This window comes from Gouania willdenowi, chromosome 5, assembly GCF_900634775.1.
Source record: "Gouania willdenowi chromosome 5, fGouWil2.1, whole genome shotgun sequence".
Classification (NCBI taxonomy): Eukaryota; Metazoa; Chordata; class Actinopteri; order Blenniiformes; family Gobiesocidae; genus Gouania; species Gouania willdenowi.
The window spans coordinates 21,305,663-21,324,953 of NC_041048.1; the positions used below are offsets into that span (position 1 = coordinate 21,305,663).

At 37.0% G+C, this 19,291-nt stretch overlaps 1 protein-coding gene across 2 annotated transcripts in view; it reads right to left on the reverse strand.

The window, feature by feature from the left end:
- Window positions 1-9,494: 9,494 nt before the first annotated feature.
- slc4a8 (solute carrier family 4 member 8) overlaps window positions 9,495-19,291 on the reverse strand; it is a 47,849-nt gene continuing 38,052 nt past the window's right edge. For both annotated transcript variants that reach the window (XM_028446527.1, XM_028446526.1), the window contains exons 12-25: window positions 17,240-17,414; window positions 17,010-17,143; window positions 16,676-16,921; window positions 16,492-16,597; window positions 15,484-15,645; window positions 15,284-15,397; window positions 15,049-15,210; window positions 14,718-14,969; window positions 14,321-14,389; window positions 12,124-12,297; window positions 11,923-12,054; window positions 11,747-11,850; window positions 11,492-11,597; window positions 9,495-10,457 (exon numbers count right to left, since the gene is read on the reverse strand). In XM_028446527.1, coding sequence (XP_028302328.1) covers window positions 10,452-10,457; window positions 11,492-11,597; window positions 11,747-11,850; window positions 11,923-12,054; window positions 12,124-12,297; window positions 14,321-14,389; window positions 14,718-14,969; window positions 15,049-15,210; window positions 15,284-15,397; window positions 15,484-15,645; window positions 16,492-16,597; window positions 16,676-16,921; window positions 17,010-17,143; window positions 17,240-17,414 — 1,942 coding nt within the window. In that variant the 3' untranslated portion in view covers window positions 9,495-10,451. The remainder of the gene's footprint in view (window positions 10,458-11,491; window positions 11,598-11,746; window positions 11,851-11,922; window positions 12,055-12,123; window positions 12,298-14,320; window positions 14,390-14,717; window positions 14,970-15,048; window positions 15,211-15,283; window positions 15,398-15,483; window positions 15,646-16,491; window positions 16,598-16,675; window positions 16,922-17,009; window positions 17,144-17,239; window positions 17,415-19,291) is intronic.

Genomic DNA, 19,291 nt, shown 5'->3' on the forward strand with positions numbered 1-19,291 from the left:
TACCAAAGTACACGTACGGAGCATCTTAGGGTTAGGTTTAGGTTTAGTCTTAGTCACGTGACCAAAACTGGCCAATGATGGGGCGCTGCGTACGGATAGAATGTCGGTATATTGATACGGCAACCATACGGATAGCCACTGCCTATTCTGTATGAGCAGAGATGGATTAAAAAGCACATTTAAGATGATACCTGAGTTTACTGTTGATAACTCCTTTGGTTTCTGATGAGGATATTCTTATTCATGATGGATGAGGCTCAATAGTGCTGAAGTCCCAGTCATTTCTGCAATAAACATGGAATTAGCCTCAGGGAGAAGCTGAGGATAAAATAACAATAAACTCAAAATAATAATAATGCTGAGTTCAGTGAGATACACACACACACACACACAGAAAGCTTTGAGTGGCTGATTGTTCTCTGCTCTAGTCGACACAATACAATCCGAGTCTGGTAATAGAGGTTAGATTAATTGCTGACAAATCTGTATTCAGCAGTTCCCTTTCTCTGTGCCTGACAGATTTATGACAGAGATTGATGGAGAGGAGGGACCGACTGAGAGCCACCTCTGTTCACTGAGGACAGACGCTCCGTGAGGCTCGGTCATGGAAAAGAGCAGCAGGGTTGTTTTGCTCCAATCAGACATTACTGACATTGGTGTTTCTGAGCTGTTAAAAGCTCAGTGCTGTGTATTGCTGTAACTCAGGGGTCACCAACCTGGTGCCCGCGGGCACAATGAGCTCCATCTAAAATCTGATTAACTTTCCTGGATTGAAATTCAGAAAGATAAATACAATTCAAAATCTTGGTACGTGCAGACCATACACTTGTCACTATGTCTGTATTGTGAAAACAGTCGCTAAAAGCGTTCACAAAATAGATCGGTAAGGGAGGCTGAGTTTCGGTTTTCCCCCCAGAGCTTCAAAAAACATTTTACGCACAGTGCGTACAGGATCCCGTCTGGCAGCGCCACTGATTTGATCTATTTAGTACTTAGTAAAGTTAAAGGTCCCATGTCATGCTATTTTTCACCCATCTCCATTTGTTCTAAGAACCCCAAAAACATATTATTTGAGGTTTATTTTCCCAAACTCGCCTGTTTTCCAGAGTTTTAGCCTCTGAAAAGTCACTTTCTGAGCAACTCTACACAAACAGGCTGATTTGCGTCCTACTTATGCATATTCATGAGTAGGCGTGTCTATAGACAGGACACTGACTTCCTCCTCCCCGCACGGTGACGTAGGGCCAGAGGAGGGCCCGCCCTCTTCCCACCCACTCCGTAGCTGAGCTCATGCTGCTTTATAAACACGAGACAGAGCGTGGGGGCGGGGCGTTCACCGGTACATACATAAACTGTAGAAAATACATACATAGCACTGCGCGAAGGATGCTGAAATGCTCACCTTCGTGGGCGTGTCTGTTTACTTGTCAGTCACGGCAGAGAGCTTCCTGGAGGCGCGGCTTCTCCAGCTCAGTGCCGCGTCTGATTCGTCATCAAAGTGGGAACGCATCATCAAATTGGAGCGAGGTGTTTGGGCTCACCCTGCAGTAAGAAAGGAGCAAATCACCCTCTAACTAACCATTGAGGGAATCAATGAAATTGATTGATACCGCCACTACTTATTACAGGAATAGTCCATTCAAGGTGATGTTCCACTGTTTTGTCCAACCGCTGCGTCGCATTGAATCACAAACACGTCAGATAAAGTCAAAGGTGATACGAGGCAATATAATGGATACTAAAAATGGAACTGCCCCCTGGGTTCCACCCCGCTGCTGCCCACTGTTCCTCATGGAGGGGTTAAATGCAGAGAACACATTTTGTGTATGTAGCTTTAAATATATGACAATAAAGAATCATGTATATTCTATAATAAACCGCAGTGTTTGTTTTAGCTGTGAGATAGTTTGAGAGGGAGGAGATCACATTCTTATAGAGTAGGAGGAGCCAGGATTGTTAGGAGGAGGAGTTTTGGCTAAATCCAATTCACCCATTTGGAGCTGACTTTTTTTTTTTTTACAAAATGTGGAATAAAGAAGGGAGGAAGCAAAAGTTTTTCAACTTTGACCCTCTGAATGAGACTAAAGGAATGAATGTATATCACTGTAGCAAAACCATTATAAAGTGAATTTTTCATAATACTGCCCCTTTAAGTTGCTGCTAGCCATACTTATTATTATCTTTTCCTCTAATTAAAGTGAAACCATGAAAATGTAAGAACATATTTTCTAACTGGTTGCCCTTCGGACTATACAGTAAGTATGAAGTAGTTAGAAAGGTTGGTGACCCCTGTTGTAACTGTAACAAAAAAAGTACTCTTACTGTAATATTTTCACACTCAATAAGACATTTACAGAGCGAGCCGACAGAAATATAAAACATTTGAAGATTTATTTTACTTACGTTTGACGGATAACTTCTACGATTGACATATTGAGTATTACGTAATGAGTAAGGTAAATATATGTTATTGAGGTTGTTCTCTCTGCTATTGGGTCAGAGTGCAGCTCTGTGTGACCGCCCACACCCAGGGTCCTGAAGGCCATGTCCGCCTCCTGTCGCAGTCGGCCTCTTCATTGGTGCTTCCTGGGCCTCCCACATCCAGCCACATCTTATCTATTCTATAATTAACTGTAATTATACATTTATTTAGTTTAGTTTATTCATTTGTTTATTTGACCGGGAAAAATTACACAATAACTGTATTTCACAGATCAGAGATAGCTGCAAGCTAATTTTGTTTGTTTACTTGATATCATTATTATTACCATTACAAACCACTGTGTTGCTCAGGCTTTGGTCCGTGTGTGCATGTATGATGATCAGGCGGGTGGCATCAGGGTTGGGGTCAATTACTTTTTTCCAGTTACAATTACGTTTTCAATTACGATTAAATTCCAATTATTTTCTATCATCAGAAAGTCAATTACAATTACATTCTCAATTACTACATTTCAGTAATGATTAATCACAATCACTGAGCCTGAAATAAATAACCTAGGGCAAGAAAAATGTGTGTTTTTATCTGATACAAGGGCCACATTATCAACATTCATGTCAGCATTCAGAAAAATTACTATTGCAACATCCTTACAGCAAGGAACAACAGGTTCTCTGTGATTTTGTGTATTTTTGTTATGTGTTTATATTCATTTTGTGCATTTTTTGTGCGTGTTTTGGCATAGTTTTATGTGCATGTTTTTGGAGTAATTTTGTGTATTTTTGTTATTGTTTTATGTATTTGTGGAGCTATTTTGTGTATGAGTTTTTGTGCTATTTGGAGTAATTTCTTTAAAAACATTATTGTTGTTCTTTTGTTATGTGATTGTATTGCTTTTGTCTGTTTCACTTATTTTGTGGTTAGTTTTTGTGTTTTTGGAATGACTGTGTATTCTGTCATTTTTTGCATTTTTCTTACTTATTGTGCTTTACCTTTTTGTGGTTTTGGATTCATTTAGATATTTTCGACTCGTGTGTGTGCATTTTTTTGTGTTTTTGTTATCACTTTGTATGTTTTTGGAGTCATTTTGTTTATCATTTGGAGGGATGAACAAAATTAGACTAAAATTCCCATGTGTGAACTGGAAGCTTCTGAATAATACAAACATAACAGTGAATACAAAAATTGAGGAAAGTGCTCATAAGGTCCTCTGTGTTTAAATGTATGAAGTGCAGGTTTATGAGGTCCCGATTGTAAAGTTGCGCATGCTAAAATAAACAACTTTTTGCAACATTTAATTTGAATTTTGTGATGTTTTTTTCTCATAAAAATACAATGTCAATGTTAAATCTAAATATTTAGCTTTGTTAAATATTAAATCTAAATGTAAAGCTTAAATCTAAATATTAAATCTATATATAAATGTTAAATATAAATGTTTATTGTAAAGCTTGAATCTAAATATTAAATCTAAAAGTTAAATATTAAATCTAATTGTTACATCTAAATGATACATCTAAATGTTACACTTAAATAATAATCTTAAATCTAAATGTAAAGCTTAAATCTAAATATTAAATCTATATATAAATGTTAAATATAAATGTTTATTGTAAAGCTTGAATCTAAATATTAAATCTAAAAGTTAAATATTAAATCTAATTGTTACATCTAAATGATACATCTAAATGTTACACTTAAATAATAATCTTAAATCTAAATGTAAAGCTTAAATCTAAATATTAAATCTATATATAAATGTTAAATATAAATGTTTATTGTAAAGCTTGAATCTAAATATGAAATCTAAAAGTTAAATATTAAATCTAATTGTTACATCTAAATGTTATACTTAAATAATAATCTTAAATCTAAATGTAAAGCTTAAATCTAAATATTAAATCTATATATAAATGTTAAATATAAATGTTTATTGTAAAGCTTGAATCTAAATATTAAATCTAAAAGTTAAATATTAAATCTCATTGTTACATCTAAATGATACATCTAAATGTTACACTTAAATAATAATCTTAAATCTAAATGTACATGTTACATTTAAATAATCTTAAATCTAAATGTAAATGTTATATATAAATATTAAATCTAAATCTATTATTTGCTGTGAATCTGGTCAAAAGTAACATTAGAAAAAAAATCACATACGTTTTAAAAACATGGTTTGTTGCTAAATGTGGTAAAAAAAAAAAAAAAAGTTGCTGTTTATTTTAGTATGCGCAACAATGAGTTTAATGTTAAGGAACGGCCATGACTTCTAAAGCTGTGAGGAGGAGAGCCACAGTTCCACAGATTGATGAGGCTCATCTCTCTGGCTCTGTTCATGAGATACAAACCATCCATAATGTCCTGTCCACCCCCAACAGGCCTGATGTCACAACCTAAAGCCTCATTCATTGGCTAGAGCCCCCAAGCCCACCAGCTGCTTGTAATCAGCAGCATTTGGTAGTTAGGATCACATGACACCCTTAAGGCGCACACACACACACACACACACACTGAAGTGCATCTTTAACCCCCACAACCTTTTCCCAAAGGCTATTCCAGTGCAGCCAGGATCACCTCCAGATGTGCTCACTGTGTTCTCACCTCAGGCCACAAACTGATGGACGCCTTCACCAAGTGGAGGCAAACGTACATGTTGGTGTATTCCTCAAGATCTGGGTTAGAAAAAACGTTAAGGTCTTTAAATAGTGCAGAGTTGGAGATGATGGAATACATGTTAGTGCTGGAAAAGCCCTTAAATGCAGAATAGGAGGACAGGAGTTGCTACTCTGCTGCCTCCTAGTGGACGAAGTTGTCTATTACACTAATGGCAGCAATGATGAGTTCATGTCTGCACACATTTCAGTCGTTTTCTATTCCTGTCGTTTATTCCCCAATAAACAGAGGTGGCAAAAGCCCTCAAGTAAAAAACATAGATAATTGAATAAAATATATTGCTCTGGTAAAAGTAAAAAAAAAAAAAAAAGTACAATTGTCCCTTCAATAATAAGACAAGGTTTTTAAACCAGCAAAGTCCATATCTTTTATTTTTTAAAGAACTTGTCGAATACTCCATGGAAACAAGTTAAATCTGTTACCTTTGAACACCAAATTTAGAATTTGTAAATAAAAACCCAGTTAAACCAATAGAAGCTTTGAGTTTTAACATTTTTAAAAACTTGATAATGTTAACCATATACAGTAACTACGGCACCTGCCAGACAGAAAAAAGCTCAAACTATCAAAATGTGCATCTTTTTACCTCATGGCGTCACCTTCGAAGGTCTTAAAGGTAATGAACTCATTTTAAAATGTAAGGAGTATAAAGTACAGATATTTGTTTCAAAAAAGTAAGAAGTAAAACTAAAAAGTGACCAAAAAAAAAAAAAAAAATATATATATATATATATGTACTCAAGTACAGTACAGATACCAGAAAAAAACTAACAAAGTACGGTACATTTGCACTTAGTTATTTGTCACCTCTGCCAATAAAAAAAAAAAGACAGCATTGTTTTTCCCTCCAAAGTTTAGTTTATTTTCAAATTTTACATCGTTCCAAAATTTTTCTTACATTTTATTCACATTAACATTTATTTTCTTTAAATTAAGACTAGTCCTAGAGTAGAAATGCTATTTTCAGCCCAACATTTCCCACATCCTGTCGCCTTATCCTTGAAAACAAACACTGAGTTACATTGAGAGCGAGGACAACGATGTTCACTGTCTACACATTAAGATGAGGTGACCAGGAAAACACAACAGAAAGTAACAACATTTATCCACTGTAACAAAAATGTTTCACTTTTATCCCTCTTGACAGATATTTTAAGGTTACATTTGTGTGTGTTATTACAATAATAATAATATATATTTAAAAAAAACAAAAAACAAAAAAAAAACTAAAAAGTTCCTTCTGACAAGACAACAGCAAATTTATCTATAACAGGCACACATGTACTGCACATATTATAAGTTATCTACATGTATGACCTTCTCTGGTCACATTCATTTATATGCAGTAAACCTAATCAATACAATCATAAATACAAGCCTATAATGTATAATGTTGTACACAGTGAAAGTATTCTACAACGCGTTACAGCACGTATACGACCTTTAAACGGCGAGTTGACACATACGTGAAGTCTTCGTCTCTGAACTCACGCCAGTGGCTTTCAATGTCTTCTTTTAATTTATTATATAGAACATAAGTTCAGCAAAGCAATGCAAAACACAAGAGGTATTTATTAGTTTAAATACCTCAGGCAGAAAGAGTGATTTGTGAAGGGAAAATAGAAGTTTATGTAAAAACATTCATATTAAATAAATCAGGCAGGAGAGAGGGTTTTTCACATTTTTCATTAAATATCAATAATATGTTAATGGCTGCTATGATGGGCTGTGCTTGTTCATTAGAACCTGTTACGCTTGTGTTGCTACGTTGTCACGTGACTTCTTTGACCACAGACTATGAACAGTGTGTCACATTTCATCCTTTCCTTTCTTTAACAGTAAAAATCCACGTAAATACAAAAAAAAAAAAAAAAAATATAAATGTTACCATTCAGTCAAATATTAGCCATCTTTCACCGGCTGTCCCACTGACCCTTTGAACATGACTGCTACAATGACTCCTAATGTCTACTCTCAGGAAACAATATGCTCCAACTTTATCCCCTCACGTCATTATATTATATACACACAATAATGTAGACATTTTAAGGTATTTGTAGTACATCTAAAAATAAATGCTATACTGTTTGTTAAGAAATCATTTTGGAATTAAAATATTTAATATAATATAATCTATGAAAATAAAGACATTTATTTCTGATCTCTCTGTTTCCTTTGAACTCTCTGAGCTTTGAGGTGACACTGATTTGTTAAAACCAACAACATGGTTTTATTCTTTACAGAAATCCAACATTAGGAACTTTTATGACAGTGAGGGCCACATAAATGTATTTATGTCTGATCTTAGAGCCAAATTATTAACATTCACATCATCATTTAGAATAATAACAAATCTGAGCATGAATACAGGAAAGAACTAAGATTTTTGTGCCAATTGGTGTATTTTTCTGTCATGTTGTTGCCTTTTTTTCCACTATGCACAGTACACTTTACATTTGACTTTTCTATCTTTTCTACCTTGTACATATTTATCTTTATTACTTTTTAAATTATTATAATTATTGTTACTATACTTTTCTCTTTATTTGTTTGGTGTTTTGTTCTTTGTTTTAAACTTGTTTTTTGTGGCATCCAGTGTGGTGAGCAAAGTAGAAATTTCAATGTGCAGGGAAACAGTTTTTTTTTTTACTGTGCACATGATAATAAACACTTAGAATCTTTTTATGTGTGTAAGGAGTCATTTAGTACATATTTGTTGTCAGTTTGTGTGTTTTCGGAGTCATTTTGTGTATTTTTCTGTATTGATGTTGTCATTTTGAATCTATTTATTGTATTTTTGTTGCGTATTGTAGTTTTATGATCATTTTGTGTATTTTTCAATCATTTTGTATATGTATGTTTTGTGTGTTTTCGTTGACCTTTTTGTGTTTTCATTGTTATTTTGTGTGTTTTTGTTGTCATTTTGTGTGTTTTCGTTGTCATTTTGTGTGTTTTTCTGTCTTTTTTGTGTATTTATTTGGAGAGATGCACAATATCTGACCAAGGGCTGCATGTAGCCAGTTACCCATGTCTGATATTATTAATTACAATCATGGGAACACGTCACAGCAGAAGCTTGGATACCTACTGTACATGTTTTAAGGAGAAATTGATGGCGTTGAATGATTTGTGAGTGATTTGTTGGCGTTGTCTTTAATTTGGCACATCACAGAAAAAGCGTTGGCTTTATATTCCACATAAACGGATATATGAGGTTGTAAAGCTACAAAAAAGACCCTGATGAATAAAAAGGTGCACACTTTGTGTTGGACTACGGGTAAATTATTGCTTAAAAGAAAACCCTGAAGTCACACTGAAAGTGTAAATATACTAAAGCTTCCTTTCTCTCTCTCTCTCTCTCTCTCTCTTTCTCATCATCCAAAGTGCCTTGCAGGAGGATTCACATCATGTGTGAGGTAAAGAAACAAGACACTGTACAAACACCTGACCAACTTCCTGGAGGACAACCTCCATCTTGCACAATCACAAGGAGACGCACATCTATAGAAGAAAGAGGGTACACCTCAAGCACAACGCTGATACCTCTGGATTAAGTGATCTGCTCTTTACTTTTTTACAAATATATGTACACATATTTCAGTCCAGAATGACTATAATACATGTATATTCACTATTAAAAAAACAAATCATGGTGCAGGTAAAAGGAGAGTCTATTCTACACTGGTAATAGTGTTTTTTTTTACAAGGATGTGCACATAGTTAAGCTGACTGGACATTGACAAATAAATAAGTTGACATTGGACATGAGTTGTGATTTACTTTGTGTGAAGGTGTGCAAACGTGTGGAGGAGGAGGTTGTTGGTTTGCATGGTGCACACCTTTCACCTTTCTTTATGAGTCCTGGAAAAAAGTCTTTAAAATCAACATCATTATTACATTTACTGGTGATTAAAAGTGATCATCCATGGAGGAAAAACCAACCGCAGCAGCCACACACACATACTCACACACATCTAGTGTGTCCTCCATGAATACGCCTGTAGCCACTCACTGTGAACATGATATTTATTCTACTTTTGGTGTCTTTTCTTTCTTTTATCTAATGTTTAGAGCTGCCAGGTCTGGTCCTGGAGAGCTCCTGTCCTGCATGTTTTAGACGTCTCCCTAAATCCAATGACGGTGCCATGATACAGCGCCGCACAAAGCCTGATGATGAGCTACCAGAGTCGTGGACCAGGGGAGGATCTCAAACAGTGGTTCTCAAACTTTTTTGGCCCAAGTACCCCCTTAGAAAACAATTTAAAAACAACTATAGAGCGTAATGATGATGGAAAGATCTCTTTTGTAAATAAGTAGAAAAAAAACAGTTTTTAGTGCAGTGGTTCCCAACCTTTTTTAGATTGTGACCCCATTTTGATATCAAGACTTTCTGGCGACCCCAAAGACATTTGTTTTTTTCTAGTTTAGTTTTTGATCATGTCTGATCTCATATAAAACTTTTTTTTACTGCATTTTATTTGAACTATATTTATATTTCACACAGTGAACGTATACAAATGCAGCTGTTTAAGATCATGTGTTGTTTTAATTAAAAAAAGACAAATAATTATATATATATATTTCAATTTTTTAAGAAATTCCAGGCGACCCCACATGAAGTGGGGTCCCTAAGGATTAAAAACACTGATTCAGTGGCTCCTGAATAGATTTATTTCTATAGTTTTTATCATTTCTGGTCATCTCACGCCTGGAGTGGGACCAACACTGACACTTTATTTGTTAACTTTCCACTCACTCTCTCTCTCTCAATCTCTCAAGTACCCCTGTAGTGCCATTGCGTAACCCTAAGGGTACACATACCCCCATTTGACAAACATTGATCTAAAACATGCAGGACAGGTGCTCTCCAGGACAGGACTCCTGCTGTATTTATAGACACATTGTGCACTGGTTTAGTTTTTACCCTTTGTAATATTATTAATAACATTTGCATCTTTGATGACTTTCTTGCAGTGACTATTTTCATGTAAACTATTGCATATATTTCATAATGACATTAATAGAACTGTCAATAAAAACTACCACATTAGCTATAGGGCAGGATCTTTGATGTGCACTTGTCCTTCTATCCAAATAACCAACAATCAGTTTTGTTTAGAATATTCCAGACAAGGCCAATAGTGTTAGGTTAAAAAAATAAAGTATTTATGTGTGAAATGAGTGGTGACTGTTTGTGTGAATGGAAGCTGAGAGAAACAATAGATGTTATAGATTTGACGGTTGAAGCAATGGTCGTCCTTTGGTCCAAAGTGACTGTTAGTCAGCAGGCCGATGTGCTGACGTTCTTTACTCATCAATGAACGCAATTTCCTCAATCCTACAAAAAATACAAACCAACAAAGAATTATGCAACAACAAACACATCCTGGCTGCCTTGATTGTTGATTGTTATGGTACGTTCACACCAAACGCATTTCGGACGTCAAAATCGTGCCTCGCGCGCATTGTTGGACGCTTGTGCTCATTGAATACAGACGCTTGACACCAGTGTCGAAGATGCTCAGGACGCGCATCCAGCACGTCGAGGGGAGGGGCTTCTCTGTTGCCGGTGGTGTTCATACAATGGATGATTTTGTGGCGATCAGTTACATTCATAATTCACCCAGTGACTGTGAAGTGGTGGGGAACATTATGTTGAGAAGGTGGTGTTTCCGGTCGGATGTATTCTGGTGTGACTCAGTGTGTGCACTGTGATGTTAGAGAGCTATAGAGAAGTGTGGGTGAATGGAGAATAAAGTTTAGAGTTCCTTGATGAACACGCCGCCTCCGACTCATGTTCATCAACTCTACATTATCCAGAGAGTGGCTTGACTTTATTTGCACTGTTTCTGGATTCACCAGAGCTATGCTCGGACCAGAGTCGCTTTCAGCGCTACTTCCATGTTTCCCGGCGCTCGCATCTCCTACCAGGACACCAACTACAGGCGCTCTATGCCAGCAGAAGGGTGCCTGTCCATCTGTCTCCGCCTCCGGCTAGTGGTTTTTTTTCTCATTATTCTGAATATGTCACGGTTGGGGAACGCTCCTGATTGGTCGACGCGCCGCGATATGCCCCAAAAGTTCAACAGTCCCAACTCCAACATCGGCCGCGTTGAAGGCGCCAAACGCACGTCAAAAGCGTCTGGTGGGCGAACAGCTTCAAAACGCGCCACACAGGAGGCACGGGATGCACAGCGGGACCTCCGACGCTTCCAAGAAGCGCGTCCACCATGTATTGTGAATGTATGCATACCGCTTTTGACGCTTTCAACGCGTTTGGTGTGAACGCGCCATAAGTGAGTTAAGAAGCGGTCCCGTAGGGATATACACAGGGAGAAGGAGCAGGAATCAGACATAAAGATGTGCCCTTGCCTTTTTAGCAGCCGTGGGACGGCAGTCTTTGTTATTGGTGTTGAGAGATTTCCACACAGTGGTTTTAGACACTTCATCAGATATGTTTATATCAGAAGGATCAGACCTGGGGAGCAGGGAAAAGGAGAAAAGGCTAAGGACAGGGGGAGGCGGGGCTTAGGGGTGGGGGTGGGGAGTCTGTTTATCAATCACAAGCATGCATGTGGATTGAACGGAGCGATTCAAGTCTGCGTGGGTGTAGTGGTGTGTTCTCACCTTAGATCATGTGCTTTTATACTCGGAACAGGATTTCTGCTCTCCATGGGAATCTCTATTGTTGTCCCATCGTCCTTTTTGGTGCTGAGCATATCCTGAGATTCCTACGAGACAAAGCATTCATACAGTGTTATATAATTTTCTAATCTACCCATTGAAGACTCACTTGCAGGTACCTCTTCCATATTTTTGGAGGCGTCATCAAGCTTCTTCTTCTTCCACTCAGGCATCACATCATCCAGGTAGCTCAGCTCCCGCTTAGAGAAGCAGAAATCCAGCAGCTTGCGGATGAAAACCAGAGCCAGCACCTTTGGAGGCAGGAGGCAGGGGTTGAAGATGGAGTGAGACGGAGCAAGCTCTGACAGGGATGTACTCACCATCATGGGGAAGACAATCGCTGCAGGTGAGTGCTTGATGACCCAAAGCAGCACCAAACAGGTGAGCTGGGTGAGGGTGAACAGGTGCACCTTCCTTAAAGGAACGTGTCGTAGATAGATGAAGTCTGGCTGGTGTTTCGCTGGCATGCCGAAAAGCATCAGACGATCAAAGAACTGAGTTGGATGAAGAGGGAGGCATTTGAAATACTGTGTTATCATTTAGAGATATTTATGATGGTTTCAGTTGTATAACGAGAGCACAATCTAGGATTTTTGGAACCAAAAATGAGGTATTTGAAGTAATAAAACTTGAAATAAATGGTGAAAACATTGAGCGTGTCTTTGATACCAAGCTCTTGGGAGTCATAATTGACTCTATCTTATCTTGGAGGCAACGCATAAATTATATAAAGACAAAAATCTCAAAAAACACTTGGTGTGTTATACAAAACAAAAGATTTACTTAATTACAATTAGTTGTTTACAATTTATTGTACTTTGATACTCCCATATATGACCTACTGTGTAGAACTCTGGGGAACCACTTTTAAGACCATAGAAAATTTATATTGTTTTATTGCAAAAAAATACGATTGATAAAGCAGGATTTTTATGACCATAAACATCTATTATTTGTTAAATCAAAACTTACAGGTATGACATTTAAAGATATTGTTTATTATAAAATAACAGATAATGTTCAAAGCAAAAATAAAAGCTCTTTAGAAGGCATTCAAAAATACTTAATAAGAGATCTATTTATGTTCATTCACGAAAAGCAAGATTTGAAGTAAAATTCAATTGTGGAATAATGTTGATAAAGAAACAAAAATGAGTGACATACAGTACTATTTATTTTCAAAAAGAAAATATATTTTAGAGCGTTATGTGAAGTAGTAGAAATATGTTTGTGTTCTTTGTTAAATGTTGTATATATAAGAAAGTATACGTGTATAGATATATACAGTATATATAGTGACTTCTGTTTTTTTTTGCATTATTTGAAAAAGGGGCAACTCAAATGTACTCATTGAATGCTTGCATTTCTTTTATGTATTTCTTTTGTATGAGAAAGGTCACTTAAATGTTATGAGTTGTGTTGGGCATATCAGCATTTTTGCTTCTGCTTCTTTCAGTCGTGTTATATATTTTTAAATTGTGATTTAGGTTTGAAAATGTTTTTCATTTTTGTTAGATTGAAACAAATATAAACATACAAAATAAACTAAAACTGAATTACTGTTATTTACTAGTCTATGACTTGCTGACTGCAAACTAATACATGGCTTAATTTGCATTATCTTGCTGAAAGAGAACGCTTTACTTTTCCTAAAAGCAGTGTTTGCAAAAATGTAATATTTATAGTACGCTTAGACCAGGGGTCTGCAACCTTAACTCTCAAAGAAGCCATTTTGCCTCATCTCACTAGGATTTAAGTCCTCCAAAAAAAATACCTTCTCAATGAAGTGTATTAAATTCTATACAGTTAAAATTATATAGAATAATGTTTGATTTAATTTGACTTGATTTATATCGATCATGTAAATGGCAACTTAAAAACAGTTTAAAATAAAATAAAATAAATTCACATCAAGAAATAAAACAGTATCTTGCATCTTCAAATTGTTACGCATCTCAGTTTACATGAACACAATGTTATATAAAGAAGTTTTTTTTAGTTAATGTAACACATGATCATGTGATCAACACATGCTAATTGCTCATTTCTTGCCACACATAAAAAATGCATATTTAACCGACACATTGGCGGTTAAATAATTAAAATCTCTATTTCCTTCCAGAATAGTGTTTTTGTTGGTTTAGTTATTTACCAGGGATTTAAAACTTAAGGTTAGCCACTGGTGCAGGAAAGTTGATGATCTGTAGATGTTGCAGGAGATGAAGTAGGAAGGTGCTGGGTCATTGCACAATGTGAGTTATTTTTAGGTTAACAAATTGTTATATCTTGATTTTATTTGTCAATAATCAAAAAACTAAAGGGAGCCATTGCAAAAGAGTCAAAGAGCCACATTAGGCTCCAGAGCCGCAGGTTGCAGACCCCTGGCTTAGACCGTCACACACATTTTGACTGGGGATCCTAAGAAACAATGCTGCATCATTAACTCATATCTAAATATAATGTATATATAATAATTATTAATGTGACACACTGATATGACAGATGGTAGCACTTTACCTGGATGCCTTTTAGTGATGAGACTCCCATGTAGAGGAAAACCCCGTACAACACAGGCATAGGAATGAACTAGAAAAAGATCATTTGGTAATCAGAATACATTTTTTTTTCATAGCGACAGAAAAACACCAACTTGTGTCAACATGTGAAAAATAAAATAAAAAAACGGTTAAAATAAAATAAAAAATATTTGATAGTAAAAGACAATCCTTGGTCTAGTTTTCTGTTATCATCAGTGCAGGAAATCGCAATAAAGCACAGGGAACAGATGAACAATAGGATCGTATTAAATCATCCCTTTACATAAAAACAAGATATAAAATAATAGATAACAAAATACTAACAGTTACATATTCCATCCAGCAAGGGCCAGATTTTTACACTTGGATTAACTAACCTGCAGGGCTCCTGTCATAAAGACAGAACATCCCATCAGCAGGAAGATGACCAGGCCGGTGAGCCTCTGCTCTCTGATGCCCAGGAAGCGTGGCTGCTCTCCTGGAGCCGAACTCTCAGACTCAAGCTTGAGGCTGTTTACGTGTGAGATGGACAGAACAGTGGCTGCCACGAACCAGGGCAAACCCATGATGGAGCACACAGCCAGCATCAGCCCCACCATCAACAGGTCCAGATGGTACCCACAGCCCTTCTGTAAAACAAATAGTAAAAGGGTCAAATAATACCATCAATCCTATGCAATTTTCCACATGGATTTGTTTTGTATTTACAAGTAGTTTGTGCTCTTTGCGGTTAATGATGACAGCAGTAATCTGTTGGTCCATGAAGATGAGGATGGTGCAGAGGAGAGCAGGAATGGCTGCGGCCAGGACTGTCCACCATGGGTTACGCCCTATCGGATTGATCAGCCAACCACGATCATCTCTGGTCGGCTGGTGAAATAAAGTGTGTCATTATTAATGTGTGTCCACGAATACTTATCAACATGCTGCTTTTGTTCTATACCTGAAATTTACTTGGGACCTTAAGTTTCTGGGAGGGAACTCCAATGACAAAGTCAAGCAGGACCATGACCACGATGGTGAGAAAGACTGCAAAGTCACTGATCACTGACCTCACCTGCACACAGGAGTCAACTCACAGATCACAGACCTTTTTTCTGCAGCACAGACATAGCGTCCTATGTCCTAAAGCTTGTGGCTTACTTTGGTGGGGAAGTAACGGCTGGTCTTGAACTGTTTAAGGAACATGGAGAGAAAGAACGTCGAGAAGAACAAGATGGTGGACCAGAAGAGAACATCTGGAGTGTAGGGCCCATGGTGACCACATGACGGCCCAACAAACTCGCCATGCATACCAATACATTCCTGTGAAGACATTAAATTCACATTAAAGCTACCAGGGTTGGGGTCAATTACATTTTTCAGTTACAATTACATTTTAAATTACCCATGTTCAATTACAGTTCAATTACGATTACAGTTACCAGCATTTTTTCCCAATTAGAATTAAATTAAATTAAATTATTTTTTATCCTCAGAAAGTCTCTATTACTAAAGTCAATTATCACAATTACTGAGCCTGAAATAAATAACCTAATAAAAGTTAACCTTCCGGTTGTGTTAGCTTCCTGTTATAGCGTCTCTTATGATGACGTGTCCTAAATCAACTGTAAAATACACTAAAAACCTATTATATTATAAATATTTATATAATATTCCTTTCCCCCAATTTATTGTCTATTATTAACTTGTTGTTGTCTCCTCCCCTCACCCTCTAATAGTAAAATACCAGTATAATAATTATTATAATATCACACACACACACACACGCGCGCACACACAGTATTATAATGTATAACATTTGTAAAAACTGTCTATGATTTATGGCATTTTTGCTGTAATTGTCTCTGTCTTTGTGTGGTTTTTGGCAAAAAATGTAATCATTAAAAAAAAAATATATATATTACACAATTACAATTATTGTTAACCCCAAGCTACCTTGTATAATAAATTAGATCTCAGATAAATACAGTAATAGAATAAGGAGAATGAGATACATGTCTGATTTGAAGGCAATGCAAAAACACATTTGTATGGTGGAAACAGGACAAGCATTCAGTGGGTTATGTGACTGACTGTCATTGCCAGAGGAGGAGGTGAGTGTGTTAATAGATTGTTAACAAAAAGCAAACACTCAGTCTGTTATTCTACCTTTACTGTCAGGTTGGACCAGGGTACGGCAGAGATGGTTATGTTTCTCTCACTCCACAGTTTTAGTGTTTTATTGCTGGGGTTGTCCGGCTCCGTACACCTACAGCTGGAGACAGGGATGCACGAGGAAAAATCATTGCTGCATGTCAATAATAGAAGGAAATGACACTTTGAAATCACTCACAATGTCAATGTTAGCCTGTCCAGGTCACTGTGTGTGTTGAAAGGGTAGATTTCACCCAGCTGACACAGTTTCTCCAAGGCCTCGTAGATGAAGATGAGGCAGATGAGGGCAGCAAAAGCTTCCTCTGTGAAACGAGTGATGTAGCACACCAGGGAGCTGGCATCTGTGGCCACCAATATGAAACACAGCAGGGCCGTCCACAAGCCAATGCAAGTCCGGAGTGAGAGATAAGAAAGGCCGTAGTCTCTGAAAGAAAATATATGGAGGATTGGGAAAAACTCAGGGTGTGGAGGGTGCAGATGTCACAGAGAGGATGTTTGTGTGATGCACATACTTGCAGAATTTAAATAGGATTTTCTCAAAAACAAGTACGGGACCAGTGCTGCCCAAAATAGTGAGAGGCTGACCAGCAAACAGAGAGTAGGCCACACCAGTCATGGATGCACCGAGTAAGGACTCAATGGCACTCTGCATGGAGTGAAACGCAGAGTTAGCATGTTAGCAAGGATGAAGTTGGTCCTGTTTCAGTATACAGCAGAGTTGTGTCAGGAATGCGTGACTTACTATCCGTCCTTCAGTTGCCTCCCCGAGCAGGCCCCCAAATGTGATGACAGGGGACATGCATGCACAGTAGAGGAAGAGGAAGGAAGCCACACACTGCAGGTTCAGAGCGTCCTTGTAGTCGCTGAAATAATACGGAGCTTTTCTCTTGATGTCCATAATGAGACCACCAAACAACCTGTTCATGAAACATCAGAGAGGAAAGGGTTGGGCATCCAGAACCACAAGGTTTAGGGGCAAATACATCTCAAATAACATGAGTAAACATCAAACTTATCCTTGGAAGAAATAATGTTTTTATAAAATAAGTGTAATGGTTTCACTCCTGTCTGTCCATTGCATTCCATCGGCTATCTAGTGCAAAGGCTGCCACAGGAAAAACCACACGCAGGGATGGAGGTTATATTTCAGAGTGACAGGCTGCCCTCAGAGGGTTCAGAGCATTCCACCCTCCTCAGCAGTGTTCAATAATGTAGATACTTCTTATGAGCTATTTTTTCCTCTTCTATCTGTCCATCTTTTCTTGACGTCATCTACTGTTTCTTCTTGTTTCTATGAAGGTAGATATGTTGCAAAATGGGAGAGCTTGTAGAATGTGATGTGAGCTTGGGTATAAAAAAATCCACACACCTGAAATAAATTTCATGTCACAAATGACAGGAAAAAATGTAAAGACTGATATTTACACAAATAAAATTACAGCTGCAAACTTGTAATCCAACATTTATTCACATTTCTTAAAGGGGGGTATTGTGTAAAATCAACTTTTTCAAGATTTATATCATGTTACTATGTCATTCCCTCATTAAAAACATGCCTGGAGTGTTGCCGTGGCTGATTCATGTATGTTTGAGTAATCTTCAAAAACTGACAACATCCATTTTTGGTATGGATTCCTATGAATCCTCCTAGGAACGCCCCCGCCTCCTAGAAACGCCTCGGACCTTTCGTCACCGCCCACCGCTCCACAGTACACATGTAGCTTCATAATGTAACATAACTGTCCTAAGCCAAACATCTGGCTCCAAAATTTTATTATTTATGTTGCTGTTAACATAAAATAAATTATTAATCAAACGTTTAGCTTTTGCCCTTTATGCTAAGAAAAGATTGTGCATTTTATGTTATATTTATGATTTAATTGCAACATAGTCTCATTATATATTACTGAATTGCATTCTTGTCAGATCCTCTGAAATCTTTCAGGTTCATCTTCAAAGTCACTTTCCGGGTCAGACGCAGGATGAAATTCGTACGGATGCACAACATCCTGCGTGGCCGTTGTTCACAAAGTGATAAAGTGTAGCTCCTTTCCAAAAGTCAAATTAAAATGCACCAAAGATCAATAGTAGTTTCAATGCGTGTTGAGGAGATGTAGTAGTGTTGTGATGACGCCACAGACAGCGCGCTAAAGGGGCGTGTCGGAACGGGTAGGAGCTTCTTAAAGAGACAGAGGCCTATTTCAAGGTGTTTGATACAGCCATGATGCAAGAGCAAATTTATTCAAGGCAGTTATTTTATTTTACTGCATTTACAGACCAACATAAGGTTGCATCATCATTGTAGTGTGCTATAGAATAGTACTATGTGATTCAAAAAGCACAATACCTCCTCTTTAGTTACGTTACTTTACTTTACTTTAAATGATCGTTTACAACAGGGGTGTCAAACTCAAATACACAGTGGGCCAAAATGTAAAACTTGGACAAAGTCGTGGGCCAACATTGATATTTATGTAATAATCTTCTTCACACATAACATTTTCATAAGGTCCAAACAAGTTTTGCTTGGCTTTACATTCAATACAAGCAAAGTTCAATACTATACAGTATATAATTAAATATTGCAGACTTAAAAAATAGAATTTCAAATAAAAAAAAAAAAAAACACATGAATGGCATTAATTTCTTAAATAAAATTCAAATATAGATCATACAGTATGCCTCTTTTTTTTTGCAGCCTTCTCACATTTGAAAATGCTTGCTGTTTCTCTGGGCAAATGAGTTCACAAACTTTCTTTATGCACTTTTTCACAAACTCTCCCTCATTGAAGGG